Here is a 17,206-nt window from a genome sequence, read left to right as displayed (position 1 = left end):
TATAATGAACGATGCTGAAGCAGAGAGTGTGGGAGTTACGGTAAGAGCCAGTGGTCATTAAACTAGCTGACCAAGGGAACGTGTAGAGTTTTCTCTTCCAATAGAAAGACCTGCTCATTAGAGGGATATGGCCTGGTTGTCAGAGAGGGCACCAGAGTGGGATTCTCTGCTTCCACACTGAGTCCCACACATCTTTGCCAGCTAGTGAAGCTTGTGGGGCTTGAAGTGTGGATAACACCATGCTGGCCTCAGTGGGCTGCACAGAGGAGGCGGAAGGTGGATGAGAGGGGCCTGCCACTGGGGAGGGAGAGCACTCTTGTTGGGCAGCTGAGAATGACCTCCAGCAACACCATGGAACCCGCTGAAGATGTTGCTGCCTCACTGAGCCTGTGTCTGCAGAGAGGATGTTCTGCAACTGAAGCTGACCTTGCACTATGAACCGTTCATATTAACCATTTTAGATGGAAACCTTAAAAAACAGATGATGCCTTTCTGGCTTTCTTAAAAAGAGATTCTCAACTCTTAAAAAGAGATCTAAACTCTCACTTCTGTGCTGGACGGTGATTTGGCGATGTTTCTGGGTCTGTTCAGGTGAATATAGTTCTCAGCTCCTGCACCGATAAACCCCAAACTCCCAGGCTTTTGGAATTCATCAGGTTGACATTTTTGTTTATTCTTTGTTTCTCCTTAATTTTTCACTGTGGAACATATAAGCATATTTTGCTGTAAAATAGGCAAGTGTCTCACTTTCTTATGTATTCCATCTGAGCTGCTTCTAATATTCTTGGACTGGGAAAGGAAATGATTGGCCTTATAAGAATTGTGAATGAAGTAAGACTCAGTAGACTTAAGAGTGAGGAAGGCCTGAGGAGCTCTCCTCTGAGTTAAGTGATTGAACTCTGTGATATTTTGAGTGTTCAGAGGCCTTCTATGTTTTCTTTTGGTCTTTGATTTGATCCAGCCTAGACAAATTGACCCCGAGAGAGAGGACGACAGCATGCATAATTTATGCGTAAGGTCTTTGCCAAGGGCAATAAATCAGAAGGAAATAATATTGGTACTTAGATAATTTTAGTTCAAAGACGGCCAAACATACACATATACCTAGCCACTAACATGCACACACACACGCACATGCACACACACATACACACGAATAGCAATGAGAGACAAAGCCACAAAACCAACTAACCCAGTTTTTCACTTTTATATCTCCGCTCCCTAAAAAGTTGTCTGGGAACAAATAATTCAAATCGTAACATTTTCAAATGGGAAAGAGCTTTCAAAGTCCTTTCATTTTGCTCCCCTCTTTTTAGTTCAGGAATCTCTTCTTTTATCTCCTGGATAGACAGGCACTTTAACCCCCTTCTTGCATGGATCCAGTAATGGGAAGCTCAGTACTTTCTGAAGTCTGATTTCATCAATGGAAATCTGTGACAGGAAGTAACAAAACTACACCCTGCCACATCTGAAATGCATTTTGTATGCAGATATTAGGCTTTTTGTAGTGTTTTAATGTGGATGTCGTTTGGGGGTTAAGGGAGAACACATCTGTGAGAATGAGAGGACAGATCTTTCCTATGTGGGGTGGACATTCCTCTTGTCAATTGTCTTGGAAACAGCTGAGTTCTGAGACAGAAACTGAAAAGGCTAGTTTAGCTTGCTGGAGAGGGAACGTCTGTGTCTCTAAGTCTTAATTCTTGGGCCTGAACTTGAGACATGCTGGAGTTTTGAGAGTCTGTGTGGGTTGGGGTAGGGCTGATGGACATTGTCCCAGGGAAGAAGGCAGGTAAGCACCTTGTCTTGTAGAGAACACAAAGGGAAGATAAGTGAGCCAATCTTGAAAGCTATATGACCACGATTCACATTACACTTTGTGTTTATTTCCTCCTTGTCATCCTTGAGCCTTTGGAAGTGTCTGGTTTAAATGTTCCAGCCTGGCCCAGCTGTGTAATGGCATCATTGGAATTGCTGAGGGTCAGTGTTTATTTCCCTAGAATGATAGAGGGAGGATAGTGCTCTCTGAGGCCTCTGTGGGTTTTGGTGATTATGGAGACTCTTAAGAAAAAAGTAAGTATTGGGGAACAAGAGTTGGGCCCGAGGTCCACCCATTCCCCTCCACATGGTGATTCACCAGTCACTGTCATCCTTTTATTAAGCAGGTGGCCAGATTTCCTACAAAAGCAATCCCTTAAATTGGTCTGAAATCTGTCTTCCTGTAGCTTTCACCCACAGGACTTAGTCCTTCCTCTCAAAAGCACAGAGAACAATCATCATAACCGTTCACGTTCACCAAGTGCTTACTGTGTGCTGGGCACTTTACTGAGCATTGTACTAGATCTTATATATACTATTATCCCATTTTACAGATGAAGAAATTGAGGCTAAGGGAGGTCAAATAACTTGTGCAAGGCCAGACCCCAAATGAGTGGCAGGATTTGAACTCAAATAGTCTGACAGCAGAGCCCACTGTCTTGAATTCTGAAATACTATTTGTCTCAGTGACAGCCCCACAGAGGTCTGCCGCCTGTGATCTTGCCTCCCTGGGCCTTTTTTGATCCAGGTGGAACCCCCACCCCATCCCCTTGCTGCTTCTCTTTGTGCTTGGAGTAGAAGGGAGGCAGCCTTGCCCAGTTCCTCTTGCCCTGGGGCAATAGAAAGAATGCAAAACCCTAGTCCACTTGACCTCTGGTGACTCGTTCCACTTCGACCCCCCAGGACAGACAGCCTTGTGGAAGCCTCTGGAAGCACCATTTTAGCAGCCTTCCCCTCAGGAGGCTGTATTTTTCCTGTCTGTCCTCAACATGTCTTCTGCCAGAACAACAAGCTCAGTTTTCCCTTCTGATAAATCTGGTCACCCTAAATATGGGGCTTTGAGCAAATGGGAGCGGCTGGCCCCACGCAGCCCTCATTTCAAAATGCAGATTCACACGGGCTGCTATTTTGGAGGTCTGGTTTCTTTCCCCACACGCAGTGGTTTTAAGTAAGAGGGAAAGGATCATGACAGAATCTTGGCAGGGGAAAGATGCTAGGAGAGAAGATGCACCTGGGCAGTCTTTGCTTCCCACAGTCCCCAAACACTGGCCCTTCAAGAAGCTGGTTGGGGGGTGGGGGGAGCGGGAAAGAGGGTCCATGGTAACATAACACCGGGAAATACAGCTTAACCAGCCCCTCCTGCAGATCAGCAGTGTGCATGTTAAACACTTGAAGTCCTAGAAGTAAAGAAGCCTAACTGGTTTTGTTTAGCCCAGTTTTTCCATTTAAAAATGTAGCCTAGTAAAATTTTGCAAAACAATGATGCAGAGCAGAGCTTGCAAACTGGCACCAATGGTCTGATATATTCCTGGGAGAGGTTTGATTTGGCCTACAAAGTGCTTAAATTTTGCTTTCAATTAGTCACTAACATTTCACAATTGGAATAGTTCTCCTAATAGATAAAGAGGGTATTCCTCTTGAAAAATCAGAAGATTTGGAAACACTGGTCTATATTTTTGCCTGACTGTGGTCAGCTGGAAGCCAGGCTGTGGTTTTTAACTTGCTGCAGCCCCTGTGTCTCCTTAGGGCAAGACAACTATTCCTGCTCTCCTCATTTATGATGCTCATCGGGTTCCAGAGTCCCCCAAGCTTGCCTTCTCTGGTGTGGGGGTTTCCTTGGGTAGGCTGGCCTAGGTGACCATTGGGGCCCATTCATCCATTCATTCATGCAACACATACTGATTGAGCTTATACTGTGTGCTGCACCCTGTGGATACAAGATAGATAAAACAGCCCCTGCCCTCTGGATTCCAGCGCTGGCATTCTAAGATTCTAGCTGGGAATTGCAGAACGAGGAGGAGGGAGGGGTTGAGGAGAGGAGAGCTGGCAAAGCTACAACCAAGCTTCCTGACTTCCAGCCGCGGGGGCTTGCCAAAGTGCTTGCCATTCTCCATCGCTTTCTCTACCGGCTCACCGAAGGGAGCCGCCACTCCAACAGCCACGGTGAGCCTTAGAGACATAGCCACTGACTTGCTCTGTGACTTAGACGCCTTGAGGCTCATCTCCGGGCCTCAGTTTCTCCATCTGTAGAATGACCCGATTGGACTAGGAAATGATGGGCTTTCCTTCCAGGGCTGGCACTCAGAGAGGCTAAGACTCTATGATCGAGGAATGTCTGACCCGGCCGTTCCGGAGCTGTTCCATCGAATTCCAAGCAGCCCCACTCCCTCCTTTCCCCATCCCGGTCAGGGGCGGGCGCTGGAGCCAGCAGGCCGAGAGGGCCTGGGCTTCCCGCCCGGGAGGTGGAGCCGCTGCTCTGCGTCCCGCCCCTCCACCTGGGGCTCGGCCCGACCCGGCAGATGTTACAACTTTTTCGAATTCTCTCCCGCCGTGTCCCCTCGACCCGCCCAACTCATGCCTCCCTCCCTTCCCCTCTGGGGTCCTGCCCACCTCCCTGCAGGGAGCTGGGCTGTTCTAAGGACTCCGGGTGGGGCGAGAGGCCGGGAAAGCAGAGGAGAGAGAAATTAGGAGGCGGGAGAAATCCAGGGCAAGAAGGAAGAGGGGAGTCAGAGGATGGTAGAGAGAACTTTTTGGAAGCTGCCACGCCGCGTCTCAGGCTGGCCAGGCTGAGCTGGGGAAGAGGGAGCAAAGGCGGCGCAGGGCCGGCGCTTAGGCAGCGGGAAGCAGCTCGGAGCTGGCCTGACCTCCCCAGAGCGCCCCGCTGCGGCCGAGCAGATCCGGCCCGGCCGTCCGGCAGCCAGTCCCGGACCAGACACTGGGCCGTCCCCGGGAGGCGCTGAACTCCCTCGCAGCATCCGAGCCGGCGGGCCGGTGGTGCGCCCTGGGCGCGCGAGGTGGTGAGGCCCCAGGAGCCCGGCGCGCCGGGACGCGCAGGCCGGCTTGGCGATGCACACCCTCACTGGCTTCTCCCTGGTCAGCCTGCTCAGCTTCGGCTACCTGTCCTGGGACTGGGCCAAGCCGAGCCTCGTGGCCGACGGGCCCGGGGAGGCTGGCGAGCAGCCCTCGGCCGCTCCGCCCCAGCCTCCCCACATCATCTTCATCCTCACAGACGACCAAGGCTACCACGACGTGGGCTACCATGGTTCAGATATCGAGACCCCTACGCTGGACAGGCTGGCGGCCAAGGGGGTCAAGTTGGAGAATTATTACATCCAGCCCATCTGCACGCCTTCGCGGAGCCAGCTCCTCACTGGCAGGTAGGCGTGGCTCAAGGCCCCGGGGGCTGGGCATCTAAACCCCAAATCAACCCAGTTTATAGATTTCTCCTGCCAGTACCACCCCATGCTGGGATCTGGGAAATCTCCTATTGGCTGTGTAATCATTGGTAAGTCCCTTGCCCTTTCTAGGCCTCAATTACCCTTCCTTTACACTGAATGGGCTTCATCATCTTTGAGGTCTTCTTGCTTTGATGATCCAGGACACTCACATTCCACACAACATGGAGACATCCGGTCATCCCTTTGTTAGAGGAACATGGCAGCCTCTGACATTTATTGCTGCTTCTATTTATGGACCCTGAGACTCTGAGCAAGCCGTTTAATTTCTCTAAGCCTCAGTTTTCTTGTCCATAAAATGGAGCAAAGAACAGTTTTCATCTTGAAAAGGAGTGGCAAAGTTGGAATGAGTTGCGTGTAACCTGCTTGGCTGTCAATATATGGCAGCCTCTATGTCTCCTGAGGGATTCAGGCCCCCATATTGCTTGATGAATACATTGGGAGAAGACCAAGGAATTGATAGGTGGAAGAGAAAGACACATAGGATACCATGACCTGTGTAGCCTTAGGGTGGTTACTTCATTTCTCTGAGCCTCTGTTTTTTCATCTGCAAAATCCTCCCAAGTTGGCTGGGAGCCCCAAGTAGACATGCTGCTTCCTCCACAAGGAAATGTCCACAGGCGAGGCAGCAGGATTACAGGATTAAAAGAGCGGGGAAACAGGAGGTGGGGGTATGGAAGGCAAACTCTGGCCACTTAGGAGAAAATCCTTTGGCAGTGCTGAAGCTAATTCTCCTTGGATGGGGTCCAAGGCATGCTTTCTCCCAAGTTCCACCCAAGAGCCACTAGTGTGATCTCACGAACCAGAAGCCTTAGTCTCCCTGTTTCTTAGTCTCACTATTTCTTGGATGGGAGAAATTGAGGCAAGGACTCAGGGAGGGCCTAGTTTGGTGCCCGTGCCCAACTTCAGGGTCTGTGGGAGATAGGATTGAGAGGCCAGGTGTTTGGCAGGGGTCCTGGAGCTGGGCATCAAATGGTGTCCTTTCTTCCTTCGATCTGGCACCCAGCGTTTAGATCCAGGAACCAGAAGGAGAACAGAAGAAAGAAGGGGGGCGTGGGGTGTGTATGGGTTGGGGTGGTGGTGCAGGATGGTGGTGTAGTGGTGAAGACCAATGCTGACCTGCAGAAGAGGGTGGAGGAGTCTGCATTCCCAAGAGTTATACACAACTTAGCGTTTCTGTCCTAAGGGGTGACTTTTGGTTTAAGTAGCGGAATGAGCAGACAGCAGCAGGGCAGTGCTCCAGTCCCCTGATGTGTGAAGCTAACTGAACATGGCCGGCCAGTGCTTGCCCTCCACCCCCTGCAGCTGGCTCCATCTCATTGATGCTTACAGCCCTCGTTAGTGTTTGTTAACACATCCAGTTGTGTTTTGTGACACTGGAGAGAGGCAAAGTTTCTCATGTGACTCACTTGCAGGTGGGCTTTGGTGACTCTTAGCTGGCCCATCCGCTTTACAAGCCAGCACTCCACAGCACCCCACCTCTATGAAGACAGGCCCAGTTGGGACTCAGGGCCCTAGGGCACTTCTCATATCAAATCCAATAATTTATTAGCTTGATTGAGGCCTGGAGAGGCTGTTATCACCAAAAGATTTTGAGCATGACTTGAGTGGACCCGGGTTCAAAGCTTAGCTCCACTGCTTGTCAGCTGTCTGAACTTGGGTCATTGCTGCACTTTTGGGGGCCTTGGTTTTATCATCTGTAGAATGGGGGTGGTAATAGACTTCCCTGTAGGTTTTTAAAATGAGAGTTAAATGAGATAATGTATGTGTACGGCACATAGTGTTAAAAATGGTGGTAGTAGCTAATTATAGCTAACAACAATAACAGCTTTAAGATAAGGAAACCAAAACAGAGAAACTCACTCCTGTGCTCTGGTTAAAGATGTCAGGTATTCAGGGCTTGGCTTAATTTGGATGGCTGGGGGTGAGAAAAAGGTGTGGGATTTTAACATACTTGTGAAGTTCCAGGCTTCTTATTTACTCTGGGACTTTCAAGACTTGAGTAAAGGCAAGACACCATAAGCAGATCACGTGGGAGCCTTGACCGCAGAAGGGGGAAGATGGGATATGAATGGATAAATGAGGAATTCAGGATTTGCCTAACCATTTACTCCTGCCTCAGGGTGATAGCCTGGATCAAGGGGTCATATGAGCTCACAGGCAGGCACTTGGGAGCTGGTCTTAAAAAACTGGGAAACTAGACGAGTCTTAGAGATTTCCCATTTCAACCAACTCCTATACAGGAGCAAACTGAGGCCCCCATGTGGGAAGAGATACGGCAGCCCAGTTTGCTGAAAAAGAGTCCCTGCTTAGACTCTGCTTGGATTTATGTTCAGGTCCTGGCTCTGTTCCTGACCACCGAGCGACCTCGGGTAAGGCCCTTCCCCTTCCCTTAAAAAGACCTTAGGTCCTTTTTAAGATGAGGTGAGTAAACTAGAGAATGAATTGGGTCCCTTCTGGCTCTAAAACCCTCTTGAGTGTCATTCATTCATTCATTTCATAAATAATTGAGTGCTCTTTGAACATCACTTGGGTGCTAGGAATAGAAGGTTGAATAAAGGACAGTCCCATCACATGTCACTGGGCGCAAGAGCATGTGCAAACAAATATAATCCCATGGCCAAGTAAGAAAACGATGGTGTATACTAAATGCTAGGGGAACCCAGAAGCAAAAGTGACTAATTCTTTGGGAGAGTTATGAAAGACTTTATAGCATGGATAACATTTGGACTGAGCTTTGAAGAGTGAGTAAGAGTTTGCCTGGGAAAGCAGGGCTTGCTCTAGGCCCCAGTGCAAGTTAATAGCTTAGAGCTTAGGGACTCTGAAGTCTGCAGCCAGATTGCTTGGGTTATAAATCCCACTCCAACTACTAGCCGTGTGAGTCACCGGGCAACTAATTTAATTTACCAAGCCTCAGTTCCCTTATTTGGAAAATGAGAACAATAATATGTACCTCTGAATTTGTGGTGAGGATTTAGTAAGATAATTCACATAAGAGGCTTACTGTAATGCCAGGCTCACAGTGAGTGCTCGGTATTAGCTATTATTATTGTCGTTATTACCCTGGGTTCAACTTTTAACTCTCCAACTTCCTAGCTGTGTGATCTTGGGTGAGTGGCTTAGCCATTCTGAGTTTCAGTCCCCTCATCTGTAAAATGACAATATGATCTACTTCCAGTGATTTTGAGGATTCGATGAGATAATGCATTTGAGGTGCTTAGCACATTAGATAATACCTGGTGGTTACTGTTATTATTTTTGCTGGTAGTGCTGGGACCACAGCCCACCTCAGAGTGGTACTGGGGACTGGATGGCCAGAGCAATGCTCTGTAGCTTACCTGTGCCTTCTGTGCCTTCCCCTCCTCCCCACCAGGTACCAGATCCACACAGGACTCCAGCATTCCATCATCCGCCCACAGCAGCCCAACTGCCTGCCCCTGGACCAGGTGACACTGCCCCAGAAGCTGCAGGAGGCAGGTTATTCCACCCATATGGTGGGCAAGTGGCACCTGGGCTTCTATCGGAAGGAGTGTCTGCCCACCCGTCGGGGCTTCGACACCTTCCTGGGCTCGCTCACGGGCAATGTGGACTATTACACCTATGACAACTGTGATGGCCCAGGCGTGTGCGGCTTCGACCTGCACGAGGGTGAGAATGTGGCCTGGGGGCTCAGCGGCCAGTACTCCACTATGCTTTACGCCCAGCGCGCCAGCCATATCCTGGCCAGCCACAGCCCTCAGCGGCCCCTCTTCCTCTATGTGGCCTTCCAGGCAGTACACACACCCCTGCAGTCCCCTCGTGAGTACCTGTACCGCTACCGCACCATGGGCAACGTGGCCCGGAGGAAGTACGCGGCCATGGTGACCTGCATGGATGAGGCTGTGCGCAACATCACCTGGGCCCTCAAGCGCTATGGTTTCTACAACAACAGTGTTATCATCTTCTCCAGTGACAATGGTGGCCAGACTTTCTCGGGGGGCAGCAACTGGCCGCTCCGAGGACGCAAGGGCACTTATTGGGAAGGTGGCGTGCGGGGCCTAGGCTTTGTCCATAGTCCCCTGCTCAAGCGAAAGCAACGGACAAGCCGGGCACTGATGCACATCACTGACTGGTACCCGACCCTGGTGGGTCTGGCAGGTGGCACCACCTCAGCAGCCGATGGGCTAGATGGCTACAACGTGTGGCCGGCCATCAGCGAGGGCCGGGCCTCACCACGCACGGAGATCCTGCACAACATTGACCCACTCTACAACCATGCCCAGCATGGCTCCCTGGAGGGCGGCTTTGGCATCTGGAACACCGCTGTGCAGGCTGCCATCCGCGTGGGTGAGTGGAAGCTGCTGACAGGAGACCCCGGCTATGGCGATTGGATCCCACCGCAGACACTGGCCACCTTCCCGGGTAGCTGGTGGAACCTGGAACGAATGGCCAGTGTCCGCCAGGCCGTGTGGCTCTTCAACATCAGTGCTGACCCTTATGAACGGGAGGACCTGGCTGGCCAGCGGCCTGATGTGGTCCGCACCCTGCTGGCTCGCCTGGCCGAATATAACCGCACAGCCATCCCGGTACGCTACCCAGCTGAGAACCCTCGGGCTCATCCTGACTTTAATGGGGGTGCTTGGGGGCCCTGGGCCAGTGATGAGGAAGAGGAGGAAGAGGAAGGGAGGGCTCGAAGCTTCTCCCGGGGTCGTCGCAAGAAAAAATGCAAGATTTGCAAGCTTCGATCCTTTTTCCGTAAACTCAACACCAGGCTAATGTCCCAACGGATCTGATGGTGGGGAGGGAGAAAACTGTCCTTTAGAGGATCTTCCCCACTCCAGCTTGGCCCTGCTGTTTCTCAGGGAGAAGCCTGTCACGTCTCCATCTACAGGGAGTTGGAGGGTGTAGAGTCCCTTGGTTGAACAGGTTGGGGAACCTGGTTAGGAGTGGGTGGGAATAAACCAGACTGGGATGCCTGTGTCTCAGTCCTGCCTCCTCACTGACTTGCTCTGTGACCTCAGGTGACCCACACAAGCTTTTGGCCTCAGTTTCCTCATCTGTAAAATGAGCTCTAATGACTTTGTGACTCTTTGGTGTGGCCCTGGAGCCTGGGGCCACGGTGGAGTTCCTGGCCGGCCTTACCACTTGACAACTCCTTTAAGGCTTCCCCCTTAACATGGGATCCCTATGGTGGTGTCTGGGAGTTGCCTGGAGGCAACTCCAAGCCTGGCCCCCAGCTGAAGCATGGCAATCTGGCTGCTCTCTACAGACACCCCCGAGCGCTGTGGGTGGAAGCGTAGGGGTCGGGGTAGTTGACCTTCCTGGGTCTTCACATGGCCTGGGCCAGTCCTCGGGTCAGACTGGTGTCAGGCACTGTGGTGCAAAGTTCCTCTTCTGGCCCCTCCAGTACCCAGAGAAACTGGCTGGGCCATTAACTGCGGCAGCACCAAGGGTGGTAGAAAGAGCTGTGAAGAGCCCCCACACCAGTACCAGGACACGTGGGTTCTCCTGTGACCTGGGGCACAGTTCTTCCCCTCTAGGCCTTGATTTCCCTACCTCCAAGTGGGGATGCTAGCCCTGGCTCTGCCTTCTTCATGAGGCTGTGGAAGACTGGCCAAGGTTGTGGAGGAGCTTGTGAACTTGATTAAAGTGTCATAACATGGAAGTGACGGATGCAGTGCTGTCTGACTATGAGCATGTGTGGGTGTGTGCATGTGTGTCCTGGGGGCAGGTATGAGCTCACGGTCGGCCGAGTGAACAGGAGAGGAGGTGGACAGCCTGGCTAGGAGGTGGGGGAATGGGAGTCCTGCCACAGACCCACTGTGTGACCTCAGGCACATCCCTGACCCTCTCTGGGCCTCAACATCCCACTATGTTCAGTGATGTTCTAAGAGCACTTCCCATTTGGCCATTCTGGGCTAGTGTGCATGTGTGTGTGTTGGGGTGGGGGGCAGGCTGAGTGGTAGCAAGGAGGCCACGGGTGTTGCAGAGCCCGCCTGCCGCCTAGCGCGCCTCCATCCGCACACTGCGTTCTGCATATCTCCCTTCAGGTTCCAGTCGGCGCAGTGTGTGTAGGCGAAAGCCCTGCTGTGAATTTTGAAAATAGTTATTTTTGTCACTGGCAAAGGAGGCCTGTTAGGACTCATCAGCTTGTGGATGAGCAGGATGGGTGGGGTGGGGTGGGTGCGGTATGTGTGGGGGTTCAGGTATTGGTTACAGAGCTCCATCCCCACTGCAGAGGTGGCTGAGTCCAGGAGTGAGGGTCTGGCCTGACGCTGCTGGGTGGAGGTGACCATTCATGCTCTAGGCCCCTTCCTCCTGGCCCTATTCTTTTTACCCCTTATCACCTCCCCCAACTAGCATCTTTCCCTGCCTCTGTGATGTTGATGCCCAGCTGTGTGGTGGGGCAGGAGCCAGGACAGGCAGAGGCCTCTGGATTCCAGTGACCTCCAGCATTTCAGTCTGCTCAGGAGGGAGGCTCTGAAGAAGTAAGTCACCTGTTAGGGCGGTGGCCCAGGCCTGACACACCCTGGGAGATGAGCTGTCCATAGTTCGCCCACTCCTCAGGGTACTCTAGCTCTGCTGGGTGCTTGTCCCAGCTGTGTGGGCGGGGCCTTTCCAGGGTGGCATGGAGCCAAGGCTTCCCTGCCGCTCCAGGCTTGCACGAGTTGTATGGAGGCCTCTCCCGTGCCTGCTGAGTCAGCCCTGCCCGAGGCCTACCCTCCAGCTCCAGACCCCACTTCTCTCCTGGGGCGCCTGCCCTTTGGCACCACAAGTGCAGGACCATGAATGGCCCTTTCTGCTGTCCCCTAATCACCGAGGCTTACTGTCTGTGACCAACCTAAACCAAGAAGGACCAGCTGGGGAGGGGGCTGGCACCTGTTCCTGGTGCCCTGAGAAGACTTGACCCCAGGTCTAGGTCCAGTCTCAAATCCAGCCCAGAGCTTGCCTAGCTGAGTCCTACCCAACCCAGCGCCCAGCAAACAGCCCGGTGGCCCCACGCAAGCTTGAGCCTGCAACCTGGTCTAGAGGAGCTGGCAGCTGGCATAGGCCTGATATTGGTGGAGGGTCTTGGGTGCCCCAGAGCACTCAAGCACTACGATAACAGGCTTAGCCTGTGGTGACTTCTGCTCTTCCCAGCAATCAGCATGGCTCCTGCCAGCCCCCTCCCATCTCCTGTGGCCCAAGTATCCTCCAGCCGGGGCACCTGGGTCTGGCCTCTGTGCCAGGCCGCCAACTGGCACTGCCAGGCAGGTGCTAGTACCATTTGAGCACCTGTGTTGGTGGGGAGGGAAGGGAGGGCAGATCAGAGGCAGCTCTGGTCCCTCGGGCCACAGATCTGGGGGAGTGGAGCCCAGAGATGCCTGGTGAGACCCCCTGTTTCTTCCTTGGCTGCACCAGATGGCAGCTGATCTGCCAGCTGTAGGGGCCAGAGCCAGGGGGCAGCCTGTCCAAGCTGGGCCCTGCCAGTGGAGTCCTGGGCTCTGGTAACCCATTCCCCAAGGGCCAAGTGATAGCCCCACACCTGGATGGAGGGCCAGTGCTCTGGGCTCCATCTTTTTCAGGAGGAAGCGGAGGTTCCACTGGGGAGACCTCCTGCAAGCTCTTCCAGGACTCGAACTCAGGTCCTCTAACCGCAGGGAGTGCTCTGCAGCCCTCGGCCCAGTAGCCGTTGTCCTCTGTCCCATGGCTCTCTGCTTCACTCTCCCCTGCGAGAGTGCCTCCTGTGTGGGAGACCTCAGGGACAGGGCTGCTCCCTGATCCCTGACTTCCCCCACTTCTTCATGTAGGCCTAGCCTTACTTACTGCAATGAATGAACCCAATCTCCCTCCACCCAGACCCTCAGCAGGACCATTTCTCTCTTGGTCCACTTTCCACCAATTCTGCCCCCCATGCTCACTGCCCTTAGTGGGACAGGCCCTGTGGGGACCCTTTGGATGGCACGCTTTCTGTGGTGCCTGCCCAGGCCCTGCAGGCCCTGCAGGACCCTGAGGCACTTGGGCATATGTGTGTGAGCACATGTGTGGGCTGTGGAAGGTGGGATTTGAGTCAGCTGTCACAATGCCACTGGGGCTACAATCACCCATGCAGGAACCCAGCCCTGGTCGCTTTTCATCCCTTCTGTCTCTGTGGGGCACTGCCTGTGTTCACGTGCCAATCCCTATTCTGGCATGTCAGGGCTGTGTTCAGCAACCTCCGGGGCTCCCACCCCTGGCGACCAGCCCATAGCATGCAGGCCTGCTCTCGAATGCCACACGCGTGTTGCAGATGGGGGCACACGTGCTGCCTCTCGTGTCTGCTTTGGCCCTGGGGAGTGGGGAGTTTGGCAGGAACTGTCCCCCTCCTGCAATCATCGGTTCATTCTCTCAGCGCCACAGAGGCACGGCTGGCTCCTCAGTGCCCGCCACCACCGGGCGCAGCTGCTAGCCTCGCGGGCTCAGGGGAGGTGGTGAATTAGCAGTCATGCCTTCTCAGCAGAGTGGCTATTACCCTCAGGAAGGTGGGGGGGTGCCTGTCTGAGGCTGTGCCCACACTGCTGAGCTAGGCTCTGGAAGGCTCAGAGAGGTGTGTGTGTGTGTGTGCTCGTGTGTAAGACTTTCAGAGGGGACTTCTTCCTCTTCTCCCTCTTCTTCCTCTCTCTTCTGCCTCTCTAGCCATCTCTCTGCTATCTGAATCCTGCAGCCCTCAACTTGCCCATCCCCCAGGACCTCATGCACAGTGCAGGCCAGCAGGGGTGGGAGAGAAGAGTGACAGAAAGAGAGGGAGCTGGAAACCAGAAAGGAAGTAAAAAGGATGAGAAAGACGGAGAACCGAGAAGGAAGGATGCAAAGGAGGGAAGAGGAAAAATGAGGGAGAGCAGAAGGCAAGAGGAGAGAAGAAAGGAGAGTGGAAAGGAGAGATGGAAGTAGGGAAGAAAGAGGTGACAGGAGCAGGGCTGTGCTGGCCCTGCTCCCAGCAGCCACAGAGGCTGCCCCCGTGTTCCACATCACATACAGGGAGAGAGGTGGCCATCTTCCTGCTTCCATTCCTTCACACCTTCCTCTGAGGGACCTGATGCCAGGGCCTTCCCCATGTGCTCTGCTCACTTCTGAGCATGCTCCATCTCATCAGTGGGAACGGGGAGAGGAAACAGGGGTCAGGCCAGCACCCAGCCACGCAGGACTGTCCCAGTTCAGAACATTAGATTTCCATTAATACAGCCTCATAATCTCACAGCATAGTTGCTTTTTTGTTTTACTGTGAATTTTTAAAACAGCATAATCATTCCTTTGGCACCTGATGAGCTGGGGAGCCCTGTGGTTCCTCTCCTTCTAGCTCTAGTTCTTTGTTCTACAGAAATTGCTGCAAACTAGGCTTAGACAAGGTGATTTCCAAACCATGAGCTAAACTCCAGTGCAAACTAAGGGAACAGTGCCCTGAAGTTCTGGGACTCGAGATGATGGTGTGTGCTTCCATGATTCATGGAGAGGTGTGTGAGGGGAGAGGGCTTTTGAGTTTCTCAATAATAATTTCCCATTTATTGAGCATTTATAGTGTCAGCCACTGTGCTTGTCTCATTTAATCCACAGAACAGCCTGGAGGTAGGGAATATTATTGACCCAATTATGCAGATGAAGACACAGAGGCACAGAGAAGTTAGGATATTCACCCAAAATCACATAGCCTGTAAGTCGTGGAGTCACCCTAACTACTAAGCAACACTGCATCTCCTGTCCCTGTGCAATGGCAGGTGGCCTCAGTGGTCACTAAGCGCTCTTCCAGCACTTTCTTTTGTGGAAGCCATCCCCTCCTGGGGGACAGGCTAGAGGGTCTGGGGCAGGAGGGTGGCAGTGCAGCCCTCCCCCACCTCCCCACGTAGGCCTGTATCTTGGCCACCATGTTCTGTGCCCTGCCTGCTGCCCGCCGGCTGTGCAGCCCCCAGGCATAGGCCTCTCCTCTCTGCCTCTGAATTGCAACGTTGGCGGCAGAAGCGGGAAGCATATTGTGCACAGAAACAAAACTGAGTGGTTTTCCCTTTTTCCGAAGGTGGTAATGGTGCAATTAGTGGCTAAGCCATTACCCCCCTCCTCCCTTGCTCACTTCCCCTCTTCCCCTCTGCCGCCCTCCCTTTCCTCTCCTGGGAACAGTGGCTGAATGGGAGAGCTCACCCTTTATTCTCCCCCACAGCCCACTCCTAGGAAGAAGGGCAGAATGGGAGGGTTATCTGGATGTCTCCAGGGGGCCCCTGCAAGTAGGGTAGTGAGTCAGGGACTTTGTGGGGTTGGAGAATACCAACAAGCAGATAACATGTCCTGCAAGTGAGTGGACTAGCAAGGCAATGTGGAGGTTCAGAGAGGGTGGGCTAGAATCCCTGAGGGTCTGGATGCCTGGATCCTTTTATCCAACCCATGCTCACTGGGGGCAGGTGCTGGCATGAAGCCTCTGCCCATCAAGCTGTGAAATGGGCCAAGGCACCCTTTTTCCTCAGTGGAGAGGGGAAGGGATATGCAGGGTCTGAGATGCCAAGTCCAAGCTAGAGTGATGGGGTGGTCACGGGCCCGCTTTAAACCTTCATTTTCCTCCTCTAGAGCCTAGAAAGAGGCCTCCTGTTTACATAGTTCCCAAAGGCCTTCATAGCCCTCAGCCCACTCCATCTCCACAGCCTTCCCCTGCAGGGCACCTTCGTTCCCCTGTTGTGTAGAAAAGGAGCTGGAGGTTCAGAGAGGGTGAGTGACTTGCCCATGATCACTCAGCTAATAAATGTCCAAACGCCGGGCACGATGCCTCACACCCGTAATCCTAGCACTTTGGGAGGCTGAGGTGGGTGGATTGCCTGAGCTCAGGAATTTGAGACCAGCCTGGGTAACATGGTGAAACTTTGTCTGTACTAAAACACAAAAAATTAGCCAGGTGTGGTGGTGTGCGCCTGTAGTCCCAGCTACTTGGGAGGCTGAGGCAGGAGAATCGCTTGAACCCAGGAGACGGAGGTTTCGGTGAGCCAAGATTGCGCCACTGCACTCCAGCCTGGGTGACAGAGCAAGACTCTGCTCCAAAATAAATAAATAAATAAATAAATAAAATAATAAATATCCAAGAATCAGAGCTCAAACTCAGATCCTTAGTCTTAAACTCCAGTCCCTTTTATTCTTAACTCCAAGACCTTGGAGTAAGATCTTGTGGCTGTAGGTATGGCTGATGCCCTGAAGAGTTGAAGTTGTCAGGGAAAGTGCCCACAAAATTTTGCATTGAAGATTTCACGGCAGGTCTCTGGCCAGTGGCCTAGCCTGGGTAAGCCATGCCATGCTCACCTCCCCACAGCCACAGCCCCCTCTCGCCCTTTTTTTTTTTTTTTTTTTTTTTTTTTTTTTACCTTGACTGGAAGCACAAGCAGAAACTGGGACATGAGTATCAGGAGACCAGATTTCCATGGTCCCCTTGGGGGCATAGGGTTGGGGAGAGGTTGCAGAGGAGGGCTCTGGAGGGGAGCAGCTGTCACAGCTGTGAGAGGTGGGGATGAGCAGGCAGTCAGGGCTGTTCCCTCCAGAATCCTGGGGTGTCCTCTGCACTTCTGCGCCAAGCTAGAGTGCTAGTGTGATGGACAAGGTGGTAAGAGAGCTGAAAGAGCACGAGCATAACAAGAAAGACAGAGGCAGAAGCAAAAAAAAAAAAAAAAAAAAAAAAAATACGGAGGGCAACAGAGAGACAGTTACAGAGACTACAGTGATCCACAGAGGGAGAGCCATCCCTGTGAATTAGCCATCGTTTCCCTGTAAACCTTAGAACCCAGCTGTTGCCAGGGCAACGGGGCAATACCTGTCTCTCTAGAGATGAAGTTGCCAGGGTAACAGCATCCTGTCATTCTTTCCTGGGGACCATCCGGAATGCGGCACCCACTGGCTGTTACCATGGCAACTGCCTTTTTGCCCCACTTAATCCCATCCCGTCTGCTACAAGGGCCCCACAGTTGGAGTGGGGG

General features: G+C 52.8%; 1 protein-coding gene across 1 annotated transcript; it reads left to right on the top strand.

Moving 5' to 3' along the window:
* Positions 1-4,350: 4,350 nt before the first annotated feature.
* Positions 4,351-10,248, top strand: ARSI (arylsulfatase family member I). Its single transcript, XM_054488260.2, has 2 exons — positions 4,351-5,192; positions 8,644-10,248. Exons 1-2 carry the CDS (start codon positions 4,882-4,884, stop codon positions 10,040-10,042), a joined length of 1,710 nt encoding a protein of 569 aa, XP_054344235.1. The 5' UTR covers positions 4,351-4,881; the 3' UTR covers positions 10,043-10,248.
* Positions 10,249-17,206: the final 6,958 nt, after the last annotated feature.

Source organism: Pongo pygmaeus, chromosome 4, assembly GCF_028885625.2.
Source record: "Pongo pygmaeus isolate AG05252 chromosome 4, NHGRI_mPonPyg2-v2.0_pri, whole genome shotgun sequence".
Taxonomy (NCBI): Eukaryota; Metazoa; Chordata; class Mammalia; order Primates; family Hominidae; genus Pongo; species Pongo pygmaeus.
This window is presented reverse-complemented; position numbering and strand designations above follow the sequence as displayed.

Coding starts and splice junctions, on each gene's coding strand:
- ARSI (XM_054488260.2), top strand. CDS start 4,882: ATGCACACCCTCACTGGCTTCTCCCTGGTCAGCCTGCTCAGCTTCGGC. Junction 5,193..8,643: donor AGCCAGCTCCTCACTGGCAG/GTAGGCGTGGCT, acceptor CCTCCCCACCAG/GTACCAGATCCACACAGGAC.